Below are 22,186 nucleotides of genomic sequence, written 5' to 3' on the forward strand. Positions count from 1 at the left end.
AAAAGATCTAGACTAAGGTAACAGATAGCTCTTAATTATTCATGCTTATAAAGTAATTGACAAATCAAGTCATTTTTTAAATTTGGCTTTGCAGTAAAATTTATTCTTTCAGTACTTTGTTTTGTTTATGGTAATAACATTTGAAGTAGAACTAGTAGAGTAACTAGATCATCTGTGGGTACTGAGGCAAATCATTTAATTATTCATCGGTAAAATTGTTTCGATTAGACCACCTCAAAGACTCTTTTTATTAACTATGAATCCACCAACACTGGTTTGCCATAATCAATCTACAATGCTCCAAGAACAAGTCTAATTCATTTAAATACCTTAATATCATTATTGGTATTTTAGTTTGCTTGGCAACTTTGGTTTTTAGTTAGTGGGTCAACATTTGGGTGCCCAATAAATCGGTCATATTTATATTTTTAGTTAAGAAACGCAGGCTGCTGGTGAGATAGATTGCAATTCCTACAGTCCCAGCCCCCAAATCTGGGTAAGATCACAGAGAATCAAATAGCCAGTGTAAATAACGACAAAAACCTGTCCATCGGAATTAAGGCCTAACATTACCAGTCGGTTAAATAAACGTAACTTTGTAGGCACTGCTGGGCCATGCATGGCTATCTTCGAGGCAAAAGGTCCAACATCGGGAGGCCTCCAGGCCTCGCCTCTGCATGGCTTTGGCACCGCTTCTGTGCTATAGGTATGGCTGGGATGCTAAGTTAGGCCCTTGGGTCTCAAGAGCTCTTTGGAAAATCCACACCCTGAGAGTTCTCCCCCTCCCCAGGCAAACCCCAGCCTCGTGAGAACAAGGGGAGTTTAGGGTAGGCTTTTCTTTCTCTCCAGATGTCCTCCCCTCGCCAGCCTCCCAAACTGCAGCGGCCGTTACCTCCATCCTGGGAGACAGGGCTTCGCCGTCGCAGCCGCCCGCTCCAGCCATTTTGTCCTGCGGGGCCACGGCTGCTGCAAGGGCTTGTGGGGGAATGGGGAGGGCAGCCAGGGCCGCGCGCGGGGGCGGGGCTTCCGTGGCCACCTAGGGAGCCAGGAGGCGGGGCCCCAGCTGACGGAGCCCGGATCCCACCCACCAAACTCCCTTAGAGAAAATGCTGCAGCCCGAGGTTGAGCTAGCATTCCTTACGGTGGTGCCAGGGAGTGCTTTGTGCGCTTTCCCCCCAAATACTTTGTTGACTTAACAACTCTATAGGGCCTATTTCTCAGGGCAGGCAGTGTAACAGTGGTAAAGAACATGAGTTCTAGGGATAGAGTCTCAATAGTACCTACAATCCTAAATTTGTTGTGAAGATTAAACGGAGATCATACAAGCTAAGTAAGTGCATCGTGTATCCAGCAGATAGGTAGTAAATACCTGCCGTTATTACTAGCCTGAAGGCTGCAAAGAAAAAGCAAAGTAAGTTTATTCATCTTAGAGGCTGTCATTGGATCTCTTCCAACAATTGGCTGTTACCAGCTAGAAAATGAGTCCTAAATTTTGCTTAGCGCTGGTACAAATGTGTGATGCAAATTTCGTCATCTTCTGTATCTCTGTGGGCTCCTCCTTCCTCAGTTTACCCAGTAATTTAAAAAGGATTACTCTCAGAAATGTCTCCCAGAGGACGACCCTAAGCTTTCAAAGGGGATAATGGAAAAAATATAGTATTTAGGTTATGGGTAAGAGGATCATGTTGGCAGGGAAAAAAGGCTTGGCTACAGGTAGAATTCCACGTATCACAATTTGTACCTCTTAACACAAGGTTCTTGGGAATTGAAAACTTCTTGAGAATTATGGGAGATAACACTGAGTATGGAGATAGTGTAACCAGTATAACACATCTTACTTTATAAAACAAATATATCCATTAAAAAATGTTTCAACTTTTTGTAAATCAAGTGTTTTGGTACACTATGTGTGGGACCTAGTTTTTTAAAGGACATAATGAATAATCTTAACCTAAATTTTCTATTAAATCTCTGGATCTTCCCATTCCTGACAAATGTTGACCCCAAAGCCCAATAATTTCCATATAAGAGAGAGCAATTTCTAAACTGTTACCCCAAAAGAGAAATGGCAGGATTTTGAAAGCTAAACTTTCTTCCTCTAAACTTCATTTTCTCACTTTCTCCCACTCCATCTCTCCCTCCTACTTTAAACAACATGGACAACTTCTGTCAGATATGCCAGCTCAGTCTTTGATTTCTCTCTGCACAGGACTGACCAAGTGTATTAGTCCACTCAGGATGCCATCATATAATATCACATACTGGGTGGCTTAAAAGAACAACATTTATTTTCTCACGGTTCTGGAGACTAGAAGTCCAAGATTAAGGTGCCAGCATGCTTGGTTTCTGGTGAGAGCTCTATTCCTGGATTATAAAGGGCCACCTTCTCTCTGTATCCTCACATGGGAGTTGGTGGGGAAAAAAGGAGAGAGCGTGAGCAAAAGCTCTGACGTCTTACAAGGGCACTAATCGCACCATGAGGGCCCTTACCCTCATGACTTCATCTAAACCTAATTACCTCTGAAAAGGCCCCATCTCCAAATTCCATCACAATGGGGTTAGGACTTCAACCTACGAATTTTGGTGACACAATTCAACCCACAGCCCTTAGTAAATCAACCACCCAAGAATACTAGGTATTTTCAGTTTGGAGTTTACAACCAATTAATTATTATGAAGGCTGGTTCTTGAGAATAAATTGAATAGTTGTTAGTTTAAGTTTTTGAAATTTTTTTATATATAGAAATCAGTGAAGCTTCACTTATAAAATAACACATGATAGTACAAAGATGGTTTAAAAACTGACTCATATTATTTTATTACCAAATCAATTTCAATAGTAACAAATTTTCTTAAACATATTTAATCAGGTAGTTTCTGGAAGATGGGTTAAATGATGAAAAAATGGGCGACCATGAACACACCCTTTAATTTCATTTCCAAATTGGTCCTTCATTCTGTAGATAATGTCTTGGACGTCCTCTTTGGATAAGTACATGGGCAACTGTCTAGATAGACGCACTGCTTCTCCCTGTGAAGAGAAAGCCTTATGTTTTACCATGATACACCCTGAAGCAGAAAACATTTTATTCCTGGCAAGAAAGAAGACAGAAAATAGATTATATTCTTATTATTCATTCACTCACATATTAAACACAAATTATGTGTTAGTCACTATTGTAGGTTTTACACACAGTAGAGAGTAAGACAAACATCCTTGCTCATGTGAAATTTATATTCTAGTGTAGAGAAACAAAGCAGATAAAAAGACAAAGAAAATTTTGGGGCATCTGGGTGGCTCAGCCAGTTAGGCGTCCAACTTTTGATTTCAACGCAGGTCATGATCTCAAGGTCATGGGATCGAGCCCCTTGATGGGCTCCACAATGGGCATCGAGCCTGCTTGGGATTTTCTCCCTCCTTCTTCCTCTCCTCACACCCCCCTCTCCCTCTCTTAAGAAAAAAAAAAAAAAAAAAAAAGTCCTGACATGAATGGGAGGTAGAGTCAAAACCTGTTGATGAACTGGTTATGAAGGATACAGAATCAAGGATAATGTCCACATTTTTGGTATGGTGATGCTGTTTTCTGATAGGAAAAACTGAGCATTTAGGGGTAAATGGTATTAGCAAACTGGTTTCTTTGAAGATTTATTTTAAAAAAATTGTACTTCAAAGAGCTTGAGCCTAATATTATTCTAACTACATACCCTCTCCCATTATCTTTCCAACCATCCTCCTCCTTTCCAACTAAACCTATTCTTGTCTTCACTTTGACCTTTGATCTCCTCAGCCCCCTTCTTGTCATCTTTCCCTATTTAAGGCACAGACAGTTAGACATTAAGGATACTATTTCTAGCTTCCTGTATTCCTTTTTGATTCCTACTAGAACATAATTCGACTTTATATTCCTCTAGGACCTAACAGTTTCTCATATACATTACAGGTTCAAATGTTCTTGTTCTACCATATTCATCTTGTAATCCTTATACTTGGATAAACTGTACCATGTACTGTTGGAAAATCACCAAACTATCCTGGCTGGATCCAATATCAATGTCAGCTCTTATGAGTGCTCAATGCCATTTGAACATCTTAGTCTTCTCTAATCAATCTTCTCTTACAGTACCTACAGCTCTTATTTTCAGATCTTTTCTACTATACTCAAAAATCCCCAATGCCTCCCCAGCCTCCTCACTCGCAGTAGATAACTTCTTCTACACCTTCATCACATGTATCATACATGACTTCTCTCAAGTTTACCTCCAAATAGTTTTACTTCCACTTTCCCTCTCTTCTGCTCTTGACTGAGAGAAGTTTCTCCTTTCTAAAACTTCTATCGTTGTTCCATCTTCCTTCTTGCCTCTTTTGGAACATCTGCTCTCCAATCTTTTATGTCAGTCTTTTCCACCAACAACATAGACAAGCTAATCTCTCTTCTTCTTTTTACCACCATATGACTTGCTGCCTACACTTTTTCACTAACTTCCCCACTCTTTAGCCATTGGTAAGTCTTCCATCTGGACTACTTTTCTATTACCACTGCCATCTAGCAGCCATACCAGATGGTCTTCAAGCAACTATTACTCTATAAAAGAATCTGATACTACTTTCTCATTTTTAAATTTCTTTCCTCCCTTGACCTTTATATCTACCCCTCTACTGGTTTTTCTTTTACTCTATCTTTATTTCTGATTCATCTTATTCAGCTTGACCTTAAATGCAAGTATTCCTGTAGATCTTACAGAGGTTCTTTTTTCCCTAAACTCTCTTCCATAACAATCAATCCACAACTGACTTAATGTAATGAGAGGTATAATATTAGTAAAAATATTTATATGTAATCCCAACCACTCTTTTTATTTTTGAAATCATATTTTTTCCTACATGGCTTTTCAATACACAAAACACTACCTCAACTCCTTCAACCTTCATTTAAGTTTATAATACCTCTTCCACAAGAAGATTCCTTTTGAAGTCATTAGAAACTATCAGTGTTAAATCAGAGGGGGAGATGAACCATGAGAGATGATGGACTCTGAAAAACAAACTGAGGGTTCTAGAGGGGAGGGGGTGGGAGGATGGGTTAGCCTGGTGATGGGTATTAAAGAGGGCACATTCTGCATGGAGCACTGGGTGTTATACACAAACAATGAATCATGGAACACTACATCAAAAACAAATGATGTAATGTATGGTGATTAACATTACAATAAAATATTAAAAAAGAAAAAAAGAAACTATCAGTGCTAAACTGCTCACACAATAGGCTAGGAAGTTCCACAAGTCAAAGCTCTTGAAGGACTTACAGAATGCTACTGAATACAATCTTCGGAAAGGGTAAAAAGTGGACTTTCCTGAAGCCTGACCCTCAGAATACAGTGGGTACATCATTATTATAGTCTAAACAAAAGTGGCCCATTTTTTTTAAAGGGAGAAAAATATTATTTACGTTTGGTTTGTTTTTGAAATAATACCAAACTTGAGGGATAGAACTTCAAACATAGAGACATTCACTATTGTTTTCCAACCACTATCCTATACTTGGGACATCTAAAACCTTATAATCTTCCTCCATCCCCTATTACTTCAGAACTTATTTTTTAACCCACTGTTACATTTCTCATTTGTGGTAGATATTCCTAGGTAACTGAAATTTCCTTTTTTTCAATAATACATCTTTCACTTTCCTTCCCTTTTTGCTCTTGAAGACATCAGGGATTGAAATCCCATCGTAGTTCTTTATAGACAGGTATTTGGTATAACAAGAGAAATTTTGAACCCCTTCTTAAAAATCAGAAAGAACTTCACTATAAAGGGTCTCATGCATTAAGGCTCTTCCTCAATATGCACTCAAGAAATAATGTTAGAGTAAGGATCCATTATAGAGTTTACTACAACCAATCTATGATACGAAATTTTTAATGGAATTTTCTTTTTTTTAGTAGTATTTCTTCTTTGAAACAGATAATAAACCTTATAGAAACTTTAATATTTTAAAAATTTACTTTTTTATTAAGAAATAGTTAAGTATGTTAAAACCTAACCAACCTACATAATCTAATGCATACCTCTAAATAACTTATCACTTTGCGAGGTCTACACTCATAAACTTCCTTTGCATTTTTGTTTAATATAGAATTAAGAATTTCTTTTAAGTCCATCACTCCATAGAATGGGAGACAATTAGCCATTTCTTCTATTTCCAAGTAGTCTTCGGCAATGGAAACACCTAAAAGAAAAATAAAACCACATGGAGATAGTTTTGTTTAAATTATATTCCAGAAAATGTCTATTAAAAACAAAATCACTGTTAAAACATTTAGTGAACCTTCCTTAGAATTTAATATAGTCAGGATAAAGTTTTGTTCCTTATTTGGAAAACAAATAATAATTTCCCATAGGATTTCACATTAAGTCATAAGTGCTCATAGACACCACATGTGCTTTATATCACTTAATTTAATCTTAGTTATTGCACTTCTGTTCCCTACATTTGTTTAGAACATTTCTTACTTTGGAGAGAAAATGGAGTCCCATGATATTTATTAAAATAAAACTGGTTTAAGTGTTTTAACAACTGCTGCTGTTCAAATTCTATTCTACTAGTTTAGTACTAACTTAAAGGCCTGAATTATTTCTATGATTATTTTAACTTACAAATTATAAAAATACTCACATAGTAATTTATTTTTTCCAGTTTTATTGAGATATAATTGATAAACACTAAGTTTATGGTGTACATCGTATTGATTTGACACACTTATATACTGCAAAATGATTACCACTATAGTAACTTAATATATTACTAATTTGAGAATGAAATACTGTTTACTCAGTAATGTTGACTCAAAATATTTTAGTAAAACAATATTTAAAACTGACATTTATTAAACTACTTTAAATAATTTAGTGACTAAAATAAAACTAAAAACCACCTACATGATTAGATATATAATGGGGTAAAATACCCGTAACAGCATAAATTCCAAAGGATCAAATTTGGCTTTGGAATGCATTTTAAGATGTTGCAAAATAGCAGATATTTGACTTCTTTGGCTCTGTGTAACAGTGTTCTTAATATTTAAGTCCACCATGTTACCCAGAATTAAGAAAATGAGACAGTTCAATGTTGGGTAAGTGGTAGTTATCAACAGATGAATAAAAAAAAAAGGAGTGATTTGGCCTGAAGAGTTTCAGATCCTGAGATGTCAGTGATCCTATCCCTAATCTGTTTCCAGTTACAGATCACTTCCTTGACCTGGATAAGATGCAATGGTGGTACACTAAACAGACCAGGCATCCCTGGAAACAACTGGAGAGTAAGAGAAGATCTATAATCAGGCATTAAGGAATAAAACACAGAGTTTGGTCAAGGGAAACAAAATGAGAATTTGAGCAACCAGGGGAACTTAAATGGGACTTGAAACAGGATTTACATAGGCAAAGAGGAAGTAGAATATTATAGTTCACATCTTTTTACATATATAGATAAGGAAATTACAAAAATATTAGCCCAGAGACTTTTCACTATTGCTAGTTCTTTACCTTTTATAGAACAATTAGATGGAAAAGTCTAATAGTGACTACATTTGCCTTGGAAAATCATAAACATTTCACAGAACTACTTATGGATATGGGTAAAGTATTTGGCAACAGATGAAGAAATTGAGGAATACTTTAATCATCGTGTTTGCAAAATTCTGATATGGGAAACTTACAGACATTTGGAACCATGTAACAATAAACTTTCAAGAATTCTCCTAAGATTCTATGAAATGCTTCCCAATTTTCAGGGAAAATACTTCAAATGAGTAAGTGGTTTGACAAGTTTTCACTTCTTAAAATACAGAATTCTTATTGATGTAGAACAAAAAACTATTCCCATGAACAAGCAAAATTCTCAGGATCACATTCAGAAACTTTTCCCTCAAAGTCAGATGTGTTCCTCCTCTCTTTTAAATGTCCTTATCATTCAAAGATGTTTTGTGACAACTGGAAAACTGCTCATCCAAAGTTAGTCCAAGACAACAAACTCACGAAGAGGAGACATGGTCTTTAAGAAAACATAATATAAAAATTAATGCAGGAAAAAAAGGCTTAAAAAAGAAGAAAACATGAGAGTTTTTAATTTGATCTGTTATTGCTAAGATAAATAATGCTGATCACAATCTAAGAAAAATTAATTCCAATCAAAATCAAGTCAGTTTACAGATGACTCTTACTCATTTTTATATTGTTGGTGCCTTGCAAAGAACCTGGCATTCAACAGGACTTAAAAAACACTATCCACAAACTAAGAGCTAAAAGCGTTTGTCAGACAGAAACTTATTGATAAGGTAACTAAAAAATAAACATGTTCTTGGAAAAGACAGGGAAGTAGTTACCTTAACCTTAAAAAAAATTGCTGTGATAATAACATTTTTCATGAAAAAAATGGCACCTGCCAGCAATACCACATAGTTAATTAGAAAAACAGATTAAGAAAAAAATACCTTATTACATACCTATACACACCCCTTGCTTCACATTTCAAATAAATTAAGAAGATGCTAGGGGTCTCAAGGAAGATTTCTAGGAGGACTAAATGGCTAAAAGAAATGACTGAAAAGGGTACTGAAGATGGGAAGAAAAGAGAATATTCGAACACCTACCATTGGCAAGTACTATGCTAACTGATTTCCCTAAGTAACTCTCTAGTGCTCACAACTACTTTATGAAGTAAATATCTCAAGTTTTGTAGGAAGCAATGTAACAAGTTAGTTAAAAGCTAGACTGTAAAGGTGCTTGGGTTCAAATCCTGGTTCTACTACTAACTGGCACCCTTAAGCAAACTTCCCTGTGCCTTGACTTTTCCATCTATAAAATGGAGACAGTAACAGAACCTACTTCATAGGGCTATTAGGAAGATTAAATAAATTAATACATTTACTATTTAGAATAGTGTCCTGTACATTATAATTATTCGATATTAGTTGTTATAATGAGAAAACATTGAGGCTACTCCAAATCTAAATATCCAAGACTGAGGTAGAAGGTATGAATGACCTTTTTGAAATATGATTGTTTTTACATAGCTGACATGGTACTTTTGGTGAGGCAAAAATATACCCTGATATATACATTATGAAACCCAAATGAAACTTCTGGAACAAGACTTATTTTTTCTAAGTCAGAAAATAGTAAACCATATAATCATACCTGGTATCCATTTTATCTTGAAACCATTTGCTGTGAGACGAGGATCAGACAGGTAAGTTGATCCACTATATCTCTGATCATCTGTGGTCATTTTACATAAAATCTCTAAATAATGAGATCCATTAAAAAGACTGAAAAAGAAATTATGGTCCTTTAACTTATTAAATATGTAAAATGAAATAAAAGGATTTATGGAAAAAAGTTAATGCAAGGGCCCCTTAAAATGATCCGTAACCAAAATACAAAGATGTAAGTAGCCCTGTGAGAAACTTTACTTTTTTTACATCTCTGTTAATATCTTTTAGAAGACCTACTATATATAGTATACAGAAATAAGAATGGACATAAAAGAAAGTTTCTTTTAGAACATTACAAACTAAATGTGCAATCAAAAACTGTGCTCTCTCTATATAATACAAATGAAAACTTTATTTATAAATAATGCCATTGTTATATTATTATTATTTTATCATAAGGTTGTTGTGAAGATCAAAGGGCTTAGTAAAGTTCCTATCATATGGTAAGTCCTCAACAAACATTAGCCATTTTTGTTATTACTGAGCTCTTACTTTGTATTTTATAGAGATCTAAATTACTCCATTGAGAGATAAACTACATTAGAACCATAGTGAGAAAACTGAGCCCAACCAATAATTACGCTCTTTCAGAAAAACTTATATTAATTGTGATGGGCATGTCCCATTTCAAAAGAAGGGTGAAAACAATTTTGAATTCAGCTTTGTTGTTGTCCATGTTCAAATAAGAAAGATTTATTTTCAAGCTAATATGGGCCCCAAATAATAGTTTTTAATGTATTTGTTTCTGAATAACAGAATATCACAAAGGAAAACATCTTTTAAAATGTTTAATTTGTAAAAGTACAAAATGATTTTTAAGATATAAATGAAAGTTCACAAATACCATTTAGAAAAGTAATCATATTTAAAATTTCAGATACACCCTAGCTCTTTTTAAGGGAAGAAAGAAAAAGTACTATCAGATTTTTGAACTATTTAATACAGCAAAAATCTGTATTAATTCTTTTTCTAATTCTTTGATAGTTTGCTAAACCAATCTTAAGAGAATACTATGAAAGATGCTGGATTTAGGTGAATGTGATTACTGTTGCCTTAATTAAAAAGACAGCTCTGACAAATGTTTTCCTGTGTCCTGGCATTTTTTTCCCTTCTGGTAGCAGGGCTTTTTTTTCTTTTTAAATATAGAATTATATTGTATTTTTATATGTATCAAGAGCAGATAATTAGAAGATGAAATTCAAAAAATAACCCCATTTATATTAGCATCAAAAAACAAAACACTTAGGAACAATTTTTCAAAAAAACAATACCTTTATACTGAAAACTACAAAATGCTGCTGAGAGAAACTTCTTAAAGAAGACTTAAATCAATGGAGACCATTGTTCATGGACTGGAAGATGCAGTATTGTTAAGATGGCAATTCTCCCCAATATGATCTACAGATTGAAAGCAATCCTAATCATAATTTGGTAGCAGGGCTTTAGCATAATTGTATTAAAGATTTTTTATTTATTCTTGGGAGTTCTGAAACAGAGTTATCTAGTGAAGTGTCCTAGAGAACAAACCCTCAATTATCTTTCTAATTTCAGGTTTTTATCTCCTTTTCAGACATATGATTCCTCCTGTCAGACCAAGAAAAGAAATATTAAATATAAAAAAGGGAAATGTTAATAGGCTAGCTGTTAGCTATTCATTTTTACACAAAACAATTTGCTCATGTAGGATATTAAAGGGAAACAGCCCATTTTGCAATCTATAATAAAATCAGTTCAGGCAACAATCATCAATGGATGAAACCATTAGACGGAAAGGTTGACAGGGAATTTTAAGGTATGAGAGCAGGCTGTCCGCGGCTGAAGCCAGTAGTAATAAGTACCTTTTGATGTGATGAAATATGAAGCACATATCACAACCTATTAAATAGTCATACCAGAAAGTAGAATCTAAATCTATTCAATCCTCCTGAGCTAACTTCCATTTAAACATGGGAGAGGAAAAAACAAGTTGAACACTACCATGAGGAAGCAAAGGGACAATCTGAGACAACAAGATATTCCAACAAGTGACTTAGTATCAACAAGTTAATGTTGTGATATTTAGAAGAGATTTAAGAGACAGACAAAATGTAATAGCTGGATCTTGTTTAGATACAAGTTAAACTTAATAATTTAAAAACTATAAAAAAGTTATTTTGAGAAAATGAGGAATACTTCCAAGGAATTAATATTGTGAAAGATAGGAAAAAGTCGTTGTGCTTAGGTAAGTCATTTTTAAGAGAGACAAATCGAAATATGTTTGGGTGGGAATTGTCTAAAAATTGTCTAAAAAAACAGGTGATGGGTATTAAAGAGGACATGTTCTGCATGGAGCACTGGGTGTTATACACAAACAACGAATCATGGAACACTACATCAAAAACTAATGATGTAATGTATGGTAATTAACATAATAAAAAAAATTTAAAAAAACTTTAGGAAATAAAAAGAAAATATGTGTGTGTGTGTATATATGCATAATATACATATATATATTTGAAAGGAAAAATAAACAAATGTGGCAAAATCTTGATAATTGTTGATAAAGGCATTCATTATATAATTCTATTTGGTGTATGTTTGAAATGTTAAAGAGTGTAAAATGACAGAGAGTCATGACAACCTAACTTCAAAATTATCCTAGGCAAGTCACTAGTGTACAGGAGAATTGAAGTTGATATTTACTAACTTTAGAAGTAAACTATCTAGAATACTCTAAATACTTCTTTAAAAACAATTCCATTAAAGATTAGAAAATCAAGTTTTAAAAAAGATTTCTTTAAATAAACTTTTCCCTACCAGAAAACACTTCTAACTTTTTACTTTCAGTTTCTAATCTAGTATGGATTGATAAATGTTTTGAGAGTTAAAAAAAGAATTATATTATTTCACCATACTTCTCTGTTAATATAATGGGCTTTTCCAGTGGCTCTGCAGGAAGTTTATGATTCTCAATAAGTCTTTTAAATAGCAGGGCTTCTTCCACTCTGTAAGGATTTAATAACATTATCTCTGTTTTGGATGTAATTAGCCATGCATCAGGAAACTTGAGATTGTGAAGCAAGCAAAGTTCCTCCTTCTCTTCTAAGTCAATTTTATGTTTCTCAAAATTTTTTTTTAAGTTTTCCATAGAAAAGGGGATCTGAACTATTTTAATGTTTTGGTTCTTTTTTTCAATTTGGGATTGAAAGAGCTCATCAACTTTTGGCTGATTAGATAATGAAGTTTTCAATTTGTGCTTCTGTGCCAAATTCCATGCACTGGTGGGCTTTATCTTTTTTCTGCCATCCTTAAATGATATTTGTGGCTCCTTTTCAATGGCTCTCTTGATTTGCCTATTGTATCGTTCCAAATCTTTAGTAGCCTTCTCTTCATATCTGGGAATAAAGATAAAATAGAACTAATGAGGTCATAATCAGAAATGTATTAGCCATCTAAAGTAAATTTTATAAAAACCAAAGAGCTGGTGTTCTAAGTCTGATAATGATGAAGGAGCTTGTATTGGACTAACCCTCCCATATATAACTATAACTCTAAAGAAAATACAGAAATAAACTATTTAAAATGGACATGGAAGAGCAACCAAAAACAGGCAGATATTGGAATGATTCAACATTCGAAAAAGAGATCCATATTTATATAGCTTTTACCCAAAGGGCAGTTACCAGCATTAAAGGGAGTGGCAAAAAATCAAGCAATAAGCTACACTCTTTTTAAAAATTTTTTAAAATAATTTTTATTATTATTTCACATAATATTACATTATATAAGTTGCACTCTTACTAGCTTGAATAACCAGAACAGAGTTCCTTGCTTCCACAACTGGAAATTGAAGGAGAAAATCCCAGAAAATTCCATATGTGGAAGCCTAGAGGAAAACAACTGCTAGAATGTTAAATGAGCTAAACAGAGATTTTAGTGACTACCTACTTCAGAGTAAATGGAATTTGGAGTTTGAATTCTATATAATTAGATGGCTTAATAAACACTTTGGGCTTTAAATTAAAACTGGATGAGGGCTACATCCTAGGGTAAGGGAAAAACTATGTCCTAGAACTAAGGAAGCTGCCCTAGGATTAAGAGCAAAATTTAAACAGTCTCTAAGGAAGTATAAAACAGGCTTCCAAGCTCAGTGTGAACTGTCAGTAACTTAAATAGTTGCAGAACAAACACCAACACTTTTCAGAAGAAGACAATAGAATCTAGAGTTTCTTTAACATATCACCCACAATGTCCACTAAATAATCAAAAGTTATCATTCAAACAATAAAATGGGAAAATATGAGTCATGATCAAGAGAAAAAGTGGCCAGTAAAAACCAACCTCAACATGACTCAGATGTTGGAATTTGGAGGGAAAAAAAAGTTATTTTTTAAATAGGTTTCCATGAATATTTAAGGACTTAAAGGAAAAGATGATCCTAATGAGAGAATAGAAGAGGAATCTAAACAGAGAAGGGAAATTATAAAAAAGAACCAAAGGGAAATTCTAGAGCTAAAATGTATACAGTATCTGAAATGAAAAATTCCCTGGGTAGGCTTAACAGCAGATCAGAGATGGCAAAAGAAAGGGTCAACAAACTTGAAGACAGAGCAGTAATTATCCAATCTGAACAAAAGAGAGAAAAATGAAGATTAAAAAAAATCCCTGTGGCCTATGGCACAACAAGCCACCCAACATATATGTAATTGGAGTCCCAGATAAAAAATATGAAAGTGAAGAGAGAAAAAAAAGAACATTTGAAAAAAATTATGGATGACAATTAGGCAATTTGGATAAATGAAACATTTTATAGATCCAAGAAGGTCAGTGAACCCCAAGCAGGAGAAATACAAAGAAATCCACGGCTAGGTATATTAGAATCAAACTGCTGAGAAACAAAGACAAACAAAATCCTTGAAAACAGTGAGAGGGAAAAAAAAAAGACATTACAAAAAAAGAATACCACAAATGATGGATATAACTTCTCATCAGAAGCAATGTAGAGCCAGATGACAGTAAGTAACATCTTTTAAGGGCCAACAGAATCCAGAATTCAATGATACAAAGCAAAAATGTCCTTCAAAAATGAAGATGATATAGACATTCTTGGATAAAAGAAATCCTAGAATCTTGTTGCCAGCATAACTGCACTATTAAGAGTTGACACCAGATAGAACTGTGATCTCTAGGAAAAAAATGATGAGCACCAAAAATGCTAACTATGTAGGTAAATAGCAAAAAAGGATCTTAAAAAAAAAAAACCTCTCATTTCTTTGAAAGATAACTTTAAATTTTTAAAAAATAGCATTTTGACCATATGATTTCACTCATGTGGAATTTAAGAAACGAAACAAATGAACATAGGAGAAAAAAAAAAGAAGGCAAATCATAAGAGCTTCTTCTTTTTTTTTTTTTTTAAAGATTTTATTTATTTATTCATGAAAGACAGAGAAAGAGAGAGAGGCAGAGGGACAAGCAGGCTCCCCAAAGTGCACAGAGCCCGATGAGGGACTTGATCCCAGGACCCCAGGCTCATGACCTGAGCCGAAGGCAGATGCTTAACCATCTGAGCTACCCAGGCGCCCCTTATAAGAGCTTCGTTAATAGAACTGAGGGTTGCTGGAAGGGAGGTGGGTGGGGGGATGGGCTAAGTGGGTGATGGGTATTAAGGAGGGCACTTGCTGTGATAAGCACTGGGTGTTGTATGTAAGTGATGAATCACTAAATTCTACTCCTGTAACTAATATTACACTATAGGTTAACTAACTGGAATTTAAATAAAAACTCCAAACAAAAATAAATAAAGCATTTTAAAGTGAGTTTTATATTGTATGTAGATATAAAATATATGACACCAACTGCACAAAGGACAAGGGTAGTAAGTGAAATTATACTTGCAAAGTTCTTATATTGTGTGTCTGGAACCCTATTAACTATAAACAGATTATGATAAATTAAGGATGTATATGTTCCCCAAAGCAAAAAATAATGCAAAGCCAATAGAATTAAAATTAAACATTAAATTATATTCTTTTAATGCTAAAGAAGGCTGCCTGTCTCCCACAAAAAGGAGGAACTGAGGAACAAAACAAAAGATGAAACAAGAAAATGGTAGACCTAAACCTAACTGTATCAGTTATTACATTACATGGACTAAATATTCCAACTAAAAGGCAGAAATTGTCAGAGTGACTTTAAAAAAAGCAAAATCTAGGGCGCCTGGGTGACTCAGTCAGTTAAGCGTCTGCCTTCCCCTCAGGTCATGGTCCCAGAGTCCTGGGATCAAGTCCTGCATCGGGTTCCCTGCTCAGCGGGGAACCTGCTTCTCCCTCTGCCTGCTGCTCCCCCTGCTTGTGCGCTTGCTCTTTGACAAATAAATAAATAAAATCTTAAAAAATAAAAAAAATAAAAAGCAAAATCCAACTATATATGTCTACAAGAGTTATACTTTAGACACAAATAGTAGTTTGAAAGTAAAAGAAAAGACACAATATGCAAATGGATAAGCATAAAAAAGAATAGCTATTGTAATAGAAGATGAAATAATTATCAGTTTCAAAACAAGAAATTATACAACAGATAATGAGGGAAAAATCATAATGACAAAAGGGGCTAACATCAGGAAGGCATACCATTCACAAATGTGTATGTATCTAATAACGAAGGTACAAATTACATGAATCAAAACTTACAGATCTAAAGTAGAAATAAATCCAGAATCATAGCTGGGAGACTTTAATACCCGTCTCTCAGTAACTGGAAGAACTAGATCAAAACATAAAGAACAGTAAAGCTATAGAAGATTTTAGGAATCTACCTCGATTAAATTGACATTTAGAATACTCCATCTAACAGCTGCAGAATTCAGATTCCTTCTAGGTGTTATATACTTGGAACATTCATGAAGATAGATCATATGTTGGGCTTAATTCTCAGTAAATTTCAAAAGCATGAAATCTGACATAGTATTTTCCCTCTCCATGACAGAATAAATTAGAAGTCGATAAGATATTTAGAAATACCCCCAAATATTTAGAAACTAAACAACTCATCTTTATTCATAATAGCTCCAAACTGGAAACAATCCAACTGGAGACTGAATAAACAAATTGCAGTATATTTATACAATTGAGTATTACTTATCAATTTCAAAGAATGAACTATGCAAAGATATTCAACAAACATGGATGTAAATCACAACATATTTTGTTGAGAAGAAGTTAGACATAAAAGGGCACATGTTGAGGGCACCTGGGTGGCTCAGTCGGTTAAGCGTCTGCCTTTGACTCAGGTCATAATCCTGGAGTCCTGCGATGGAGTCCCATATCAGTCTCCCCACTCAGTGGGGAGTCTGCTTCTCCCTCTGCCCTTCACTCTGCTTGTGCTCTCTCTCACTTGCTCTCTTTCTCTCTCAAATAAATAAATAAAATAAAATAAAATATAATAAAATAAGAGTACATGTTGGGTCACCTGGGTGGCTCAGTCAGTTAGGCATCTACCTTTGGCTCAGATCATGATCTCAGAGTCCTGGGATCAAGTCTCGCATCAGGCTCCCTGCTCAAGGGGCAGTCTGCTTGTTCCTCTCCCCCTGCCCCTCCCCCCGCTTATGTGCTCTCTCTCTCTCTCTCACTCTCTCAAATAAGTAGATAAAATCTTAAAAAAAAAGAGTACATGTTGTATGATTTTATATAAATGAAGTTTAAGTACCAGCAAAACCAAAGTAGTGTGATGGAAGTCAAAACAGTGGCTGTGTATGGAAATTGGCTGATAAGTAGCATAAGTGAACCTTCTGGTGTGATTAAAGTATTCTGTATTTTGTCTGAGGCAGTGGTTACATGGGTGTACACATATAGAAATGCACTGAACTATATATACAGTTAAGATCTGTGTATTTCACAATGCTACATTTTACCCAATTTTAAAAACCATTTATGGAAGCACTGAAGACACAAACACTAAAAAAAGAAAAAAGAAAAAAACCTTATAAATAACTAAATAAAACAGTTAATTCTACATCTGAAGAACTCCTTACACATCTACTGTAACATCAACATGGAATAAACAATTTCCTGAGCACTACAAAAGAAAATCTGTACACAATACTCCATTTACTATTTAGATACTAGTAAACTTAAAGTCACTCTAATGATAGCAGGCAAAATAAAAATTTTATGATTAAATTTGTAATGGATTCATAGCTAAATATTAATTTTTTCAGTTGTTATTTATTTCTCACTAAACAGTCATCAGTGAAAAAATAAATTCAAATAAACTCAATACATCCAAACCATTTAATTTAATTCAGTTTCAAAGGTACAAGATAATGGACACTTTAAAATTATACTGGGTAAAAACTCAAGACATCTTTTCTTTTGGGTTAATGAAACTTCTACAGCCAATCAAAGACAGTCTAGCATAGTGGTTATAGCAACCTTTTCTACAAAATTGAGATGCCTGAATCCCACCCTCAGATTTTCAAATTCTCCACGCCGAGATTGAGGTTGAACAACAGTTTCTGAAAGGCTCCATGGATGATTCTAAAGCATACCCCAAACTGAAAACCACTCTCAGGTGTTCAGTAAAGTGTAGTGGTTAAGAGCACAGACCCTGGCGACTGACTGGTCTGGTGCTGCCACTTAGTAGTTCTGCAAATCTACACAAATTATTTAATTTTTCTGAGCCTCAGGATAATCATTTGTAATATACAGATAATCTACATTTACTTCATAGTTTTGAAAAATAAAATGAGTTAAAATGTTTCAAGTACTTAGAATAATGCTTGGCACCACAGTAAATAATTATAAATGTTTGCTATCATTTTATATCAAGAAACACATCTTACAATGAATGGGGCACATGACTGACTAAAGGCCGGTAATTATTTAAGCAACTTTACTAAAAAAATTTTTAAATGCAGTTTTAAATTTGAGACTGGAGAATTAACACTATTTCTAATCTTAAGTAACTCTTAAGAAACTGGTTAAATTCTATTGTAGGTAATATACATGAAACATTTTTAAGGAGAAATTTATACAGATAGGTGTTAGGAATGACATTCTTGGGCGAACTGTATTAAATTTTAAAATTGAGAGTAAGAGACAAGAGACCATAGTATGTTGTGTAGTTTGTACTCAGTACATGTTTGTTAAATACAGAAATGTTAGCTGGGTAAGAATGTAAAAAAGACCTTGTTTCACTGTAAACTAGATGAAAAATGCCTCTCTGGTTACTTACCAGACTATATTCATAATCTTGTACACATGATTTTCTCCCATTTCTATTTAGAATCTGAAGTTCTGGATTAGCTACATAAAACAGTTAATTTTCAAAAGTTTACTTTTAATACATACTATAAGTAAATATTTTTAGCTCTGGGACATTCCAATTCAAGATTTTTCCCTTACGGTGAAAAATGAGTTCAAGATGAAGGTCACATTTGTAATTAATTATAATGTGCAAATTATCACATATCACATTATCACATTTACTCAATAAGTCAATTTAATTAGTTCCTTGGGAAATATAAAAAGCTATGTCCAAAGGAATATTAAGCAAATGTTAAGTAAAAACAGCTGCTACCTTTGACTTAATGTCATTAAGGGATTCAGTAACCTGAATGGAAAATATTAATTTTGATTTGACCAGTAATCAATTCAAATGTTTTTGTGACCAAAGATTACATGTAATTATAAAATTTATTTACCATTTTCAATACCCCAATTACAATATTATTCTAATTTTAAGTAGAAGTGTATGTTTACAGTACTGCAAATGAAAAGTTCAAGTTAACATCAATTGACTGAAATCCCAGTGGGCAGGCACAGACCTAAATCTGGCTTCTAATCCACCAGAGGAAAGGAGAAGAAAAGCAAAGGAAAAAATATCCAGAAAAGAAGAACTAAAAAATGAAGTACCCCCCACTCCAAAGTCTGCCCTAAGCTCTCAGCAGAAAAACCCTGATCCTAGGGCTTATTCAAATTCTTTATGGTTTACAAACCTTACATAATCTGGCCTGCCTTCCCTCAATTTACTTTACTATACTCTCTCATATTCTATTCCTGTCACAGAAAGCATCTTTAATTCCCTCAATAACACTATTTTACTTCTAGCTGTTTTATTTAGAAAATTCCCTATGCTCTTCCGATGATTTCTACTTAGGGAATCATTTCCTGTCTCACAGATGAGATTAAACCCACTGCTAAGTATTTTCATAACCCCTTATATTTATTTTAACACCAACTCATTGTATTCTATGATTACTATTTGTTTGTATCTTCTTCACTATACTGCATCATTTATGAGTAGAGAAAGTATATTTTACTTACCACTATATCTGAAATGATTAGCTAGAGTACGTAGGGCCTTGTATACAGAATGTCCTTAATAAATATTTCCTAACTGAAGACAGGTAGAAAGGGAGGAAAGGAGGGGAAGAGAGAAGGAGGGCAGGAAGGAAGGAAAAGAAAAGGAGAGGGCGCCTGGGTGGTTTAGTCGTTAAGCATCTGCCTTCGGCTCAGGTCATGATCCCAGCGTCCTGGGATTGAGCCCTGCATCGGGCTCCCTGCTCTGCAGGAAGCCTGCTTCTCCCTCTCCCACTCCCTCTGCTTGTGTTCCCTCTCTCACTGTGCCTCTCTCTGTCAAATAAATAAATAAAATCTTTAAAAAAAAAAGAGAGAAAGAGAAGGGCAAGAAGGAAGAGAAGGAAGAAGGGAAAGAAACAGGAAGAATAAGAAAATAGTGAAGGGAGGGTAGGTGGAAAGACCCATTATCCACAGAAGAGGAGTCTACTCTGATATCCCTTAGCATTTCCTGCAGAATTTAGGATCATGGAAAGAATTCCAAGATAAATATTACAGAAAAGTGGTAGTTACTGTGATTGTTGAGTGTGATACCATTTTTGCCGCACTTTCTCACTGATCATAATTTTGGACATAGCCATCATGGTCCCCAAACCCCTGGCTCTGGAAGATTCTAACACAACATTTTGTGACATACAGTAAGCTCTCTGATCCCAAAATACTTATATTTTCTTCTATTTCTGGCCTCCATATTAAATTTAATCTTGACTAAGCAAGTGAAAAATATGTCAATCACAAGAGAGGAATTTTCTTTTCACAGGTTAAAAACTCTGAGTAAGATCATGAACAACGTGCCAGTCATTTTTCTTACATCATAACACACAATATTTTATTTAATCCTCAAAACAATCTAGGAGATACTGTTCACACATTTTTACAAAAAAGCTAGCAGAGAAAGAAACTGGAGTTAAAACCCTGTGTAGTTTCAGAGGTCTGGTCTTGACCAACACTGCCTCTTCTGTCTACCTTATGGCAATAAGATAGAGAAAATTTTGGATTCTAGAATACTGCCTGATGATAAACAAATTTTTAGACAAGGCCTATTAACCATAATCCTGTACCCTGATACCTTGGGGCCCACAAGAAGAAACAATGCTGACACTCCCCAAAAGTCAACTGGATCAATACCTGCTATTGTGAGGCTGTAAGGGAACAGCTATCTTAAGCTGTTACACTGTCCCTACCTTCTAGGAAAAGGAAACATCTATGCTTTTTCCCCTCCTTCTCAGATAATACATCACCTCCCTGGTCAATGCAATTCCACTACTGTGGGCTTGCTGTACTAAAAGTTAAATGCACTGATCTTTAAAATGACTATGTCATTTGGATAAAACTAAAGACAATCACAAGGTGTGAACCTTATTTGCATCCTGATTCAAATAAACAAACTTTAAAAAAACTGGTATTTATTAAGTAATTAGAAATTCAAAGACTGAATATCTGATGATATTAAGGAAATCTTGTTTTAAAAATTATAATGATTTTAAGAGCTTAGCACCGTGCCAGCACTAAACATGCACTTTGTAAGTGTTAGTTTCTGTGCTTGTAAGTTGTTATTATTATGAATAAATCATAAGTAATAAAAAAATTATAATGATTATATTACAGCTATATTTTAAAAAGGAGCATTTTTAATTTTTACAGATACATAATAAAATATTTATGAAATAAAGGATATTATCCTAGGATATGCTTCAGAATAATAATAGTAAAAGGGGAAGTGAAGTGCATGGAGGTATGGATAAAATGAGACTGACCATTAGATGACGGTTCGTGAAACAGGGTTATGGGCTCACAGTACTGTTTTGTCTACTTCTGTGTATGCCTGAAAATAGAAAAAACACAACCGTCCCCACCAAAAAAAAGAAAAAAAAGGTAAAGAGAGAAGCTAATTTATGGAGGTTTGCCTGTCAGTGTTTATAGTGGCACATGATGTGATGAGCACTGGGTGTTATATGCAACTAATGAATCACTGAATGTTACACCAAAACTAATGATGTACTATATGGTGGCTAAATGAATTTAAATTTTAAAAAAAGGAAAGTTGCATTCTACACACACACAAAAAATAGTGGTCATTATTATTTTAAATTGATAGTGTCTTTATAAGATAATAAGCGAATGAAAAAGTAAAAAAAAAAAAAAAAAAAAAATCGGTCAAGTGTCCATATTTGTCACCAAATAAAAACTCTGAGTGGTAAGTTATGTTTAAATTTTCTTCAAGATGTTTAACATAATATTGAGATACCCTACATAATAATATATGATTGGAAGTATAATTCCACTCTTTTGTTTTCTGGTGGGCTAGATCACTCAAGACAGTACTTTGTATTTGTAATAAGTGCCCTAAGTCAACTATAAACACTCATCATATTGCCTTATAATATTTATTTAGTTCATCTAATCTAAAAATGGCAATAAGTACTTATATTCATCAAAGATAGATCAAACCACCTATTGACCTACCAAAACACCCCACCACAGTTTATAAGTTGCCAACAAATAAAAGATTTTAGAAGGAAGCCTTCAGTTTGTACTGAATAGGGACAGTACTGACTCCACTAAATTGAATCTGT

At 34.3% G+C, this 22,186-nt stretch overlaps 1 protein-coding gene across 4 annotated transcripts in view; it reads right to left on the minus strand.

The window, feature by feature from the left end:
- Positions 1-2,790: 2,790 nt before the first annotated feature.
- The window catches only part of PMS1 (PMS1 homolog 1, mismatch repair system component), an 88,740-nt gene continuing 69,344 nt past the window's right edge, over positions 2,791-22,186 (minus strand). For 3 of the 4 annotated variants that reach the window (XM_035007538.1, XM_035007540.1, XM_035007539.1), the window contains 4 exons: positions 12,168-12,647; positions 9,197-9,327; positions 6,067-6,227; positions 2,791-3,031 (listed from right to left, as the gene is read on the minus strand). In XM_035007538.1, coding sequence (XP_034863429.1) covers positions 2,867-3,031; positions 6,067-6,227; positions 9,197-9,327; positions 12,168-12,647 — 937 coding nt within the window. In that variant the 3' untranslated portion in view covers positions 2,791-2,866. The remainder of the gene's footprint in view (positions 3,032-6,066; positions 6,228-9,196; positions 9,328-12,167; positions 12,648-22,186) is intronic. The other variant, XM_035007542.1, reaches the window with a different exon arrangement.

This window comes from Mirounga leonina, unplaced genomic scaffold, assembly GCF_011800145.1.
Source record: "Mirounga leonina isolate KUSES-001 unplaced genomic scaffold, KU_Mleo_1.0 Mir_151, whole genome shotgun sequence".
Taxonomy (NCBI): Eukaryota; Metazoa; Chordata; class Mammalia; order Carnivora; family Phocidae; genus Mirounga; species Mirounga leonina.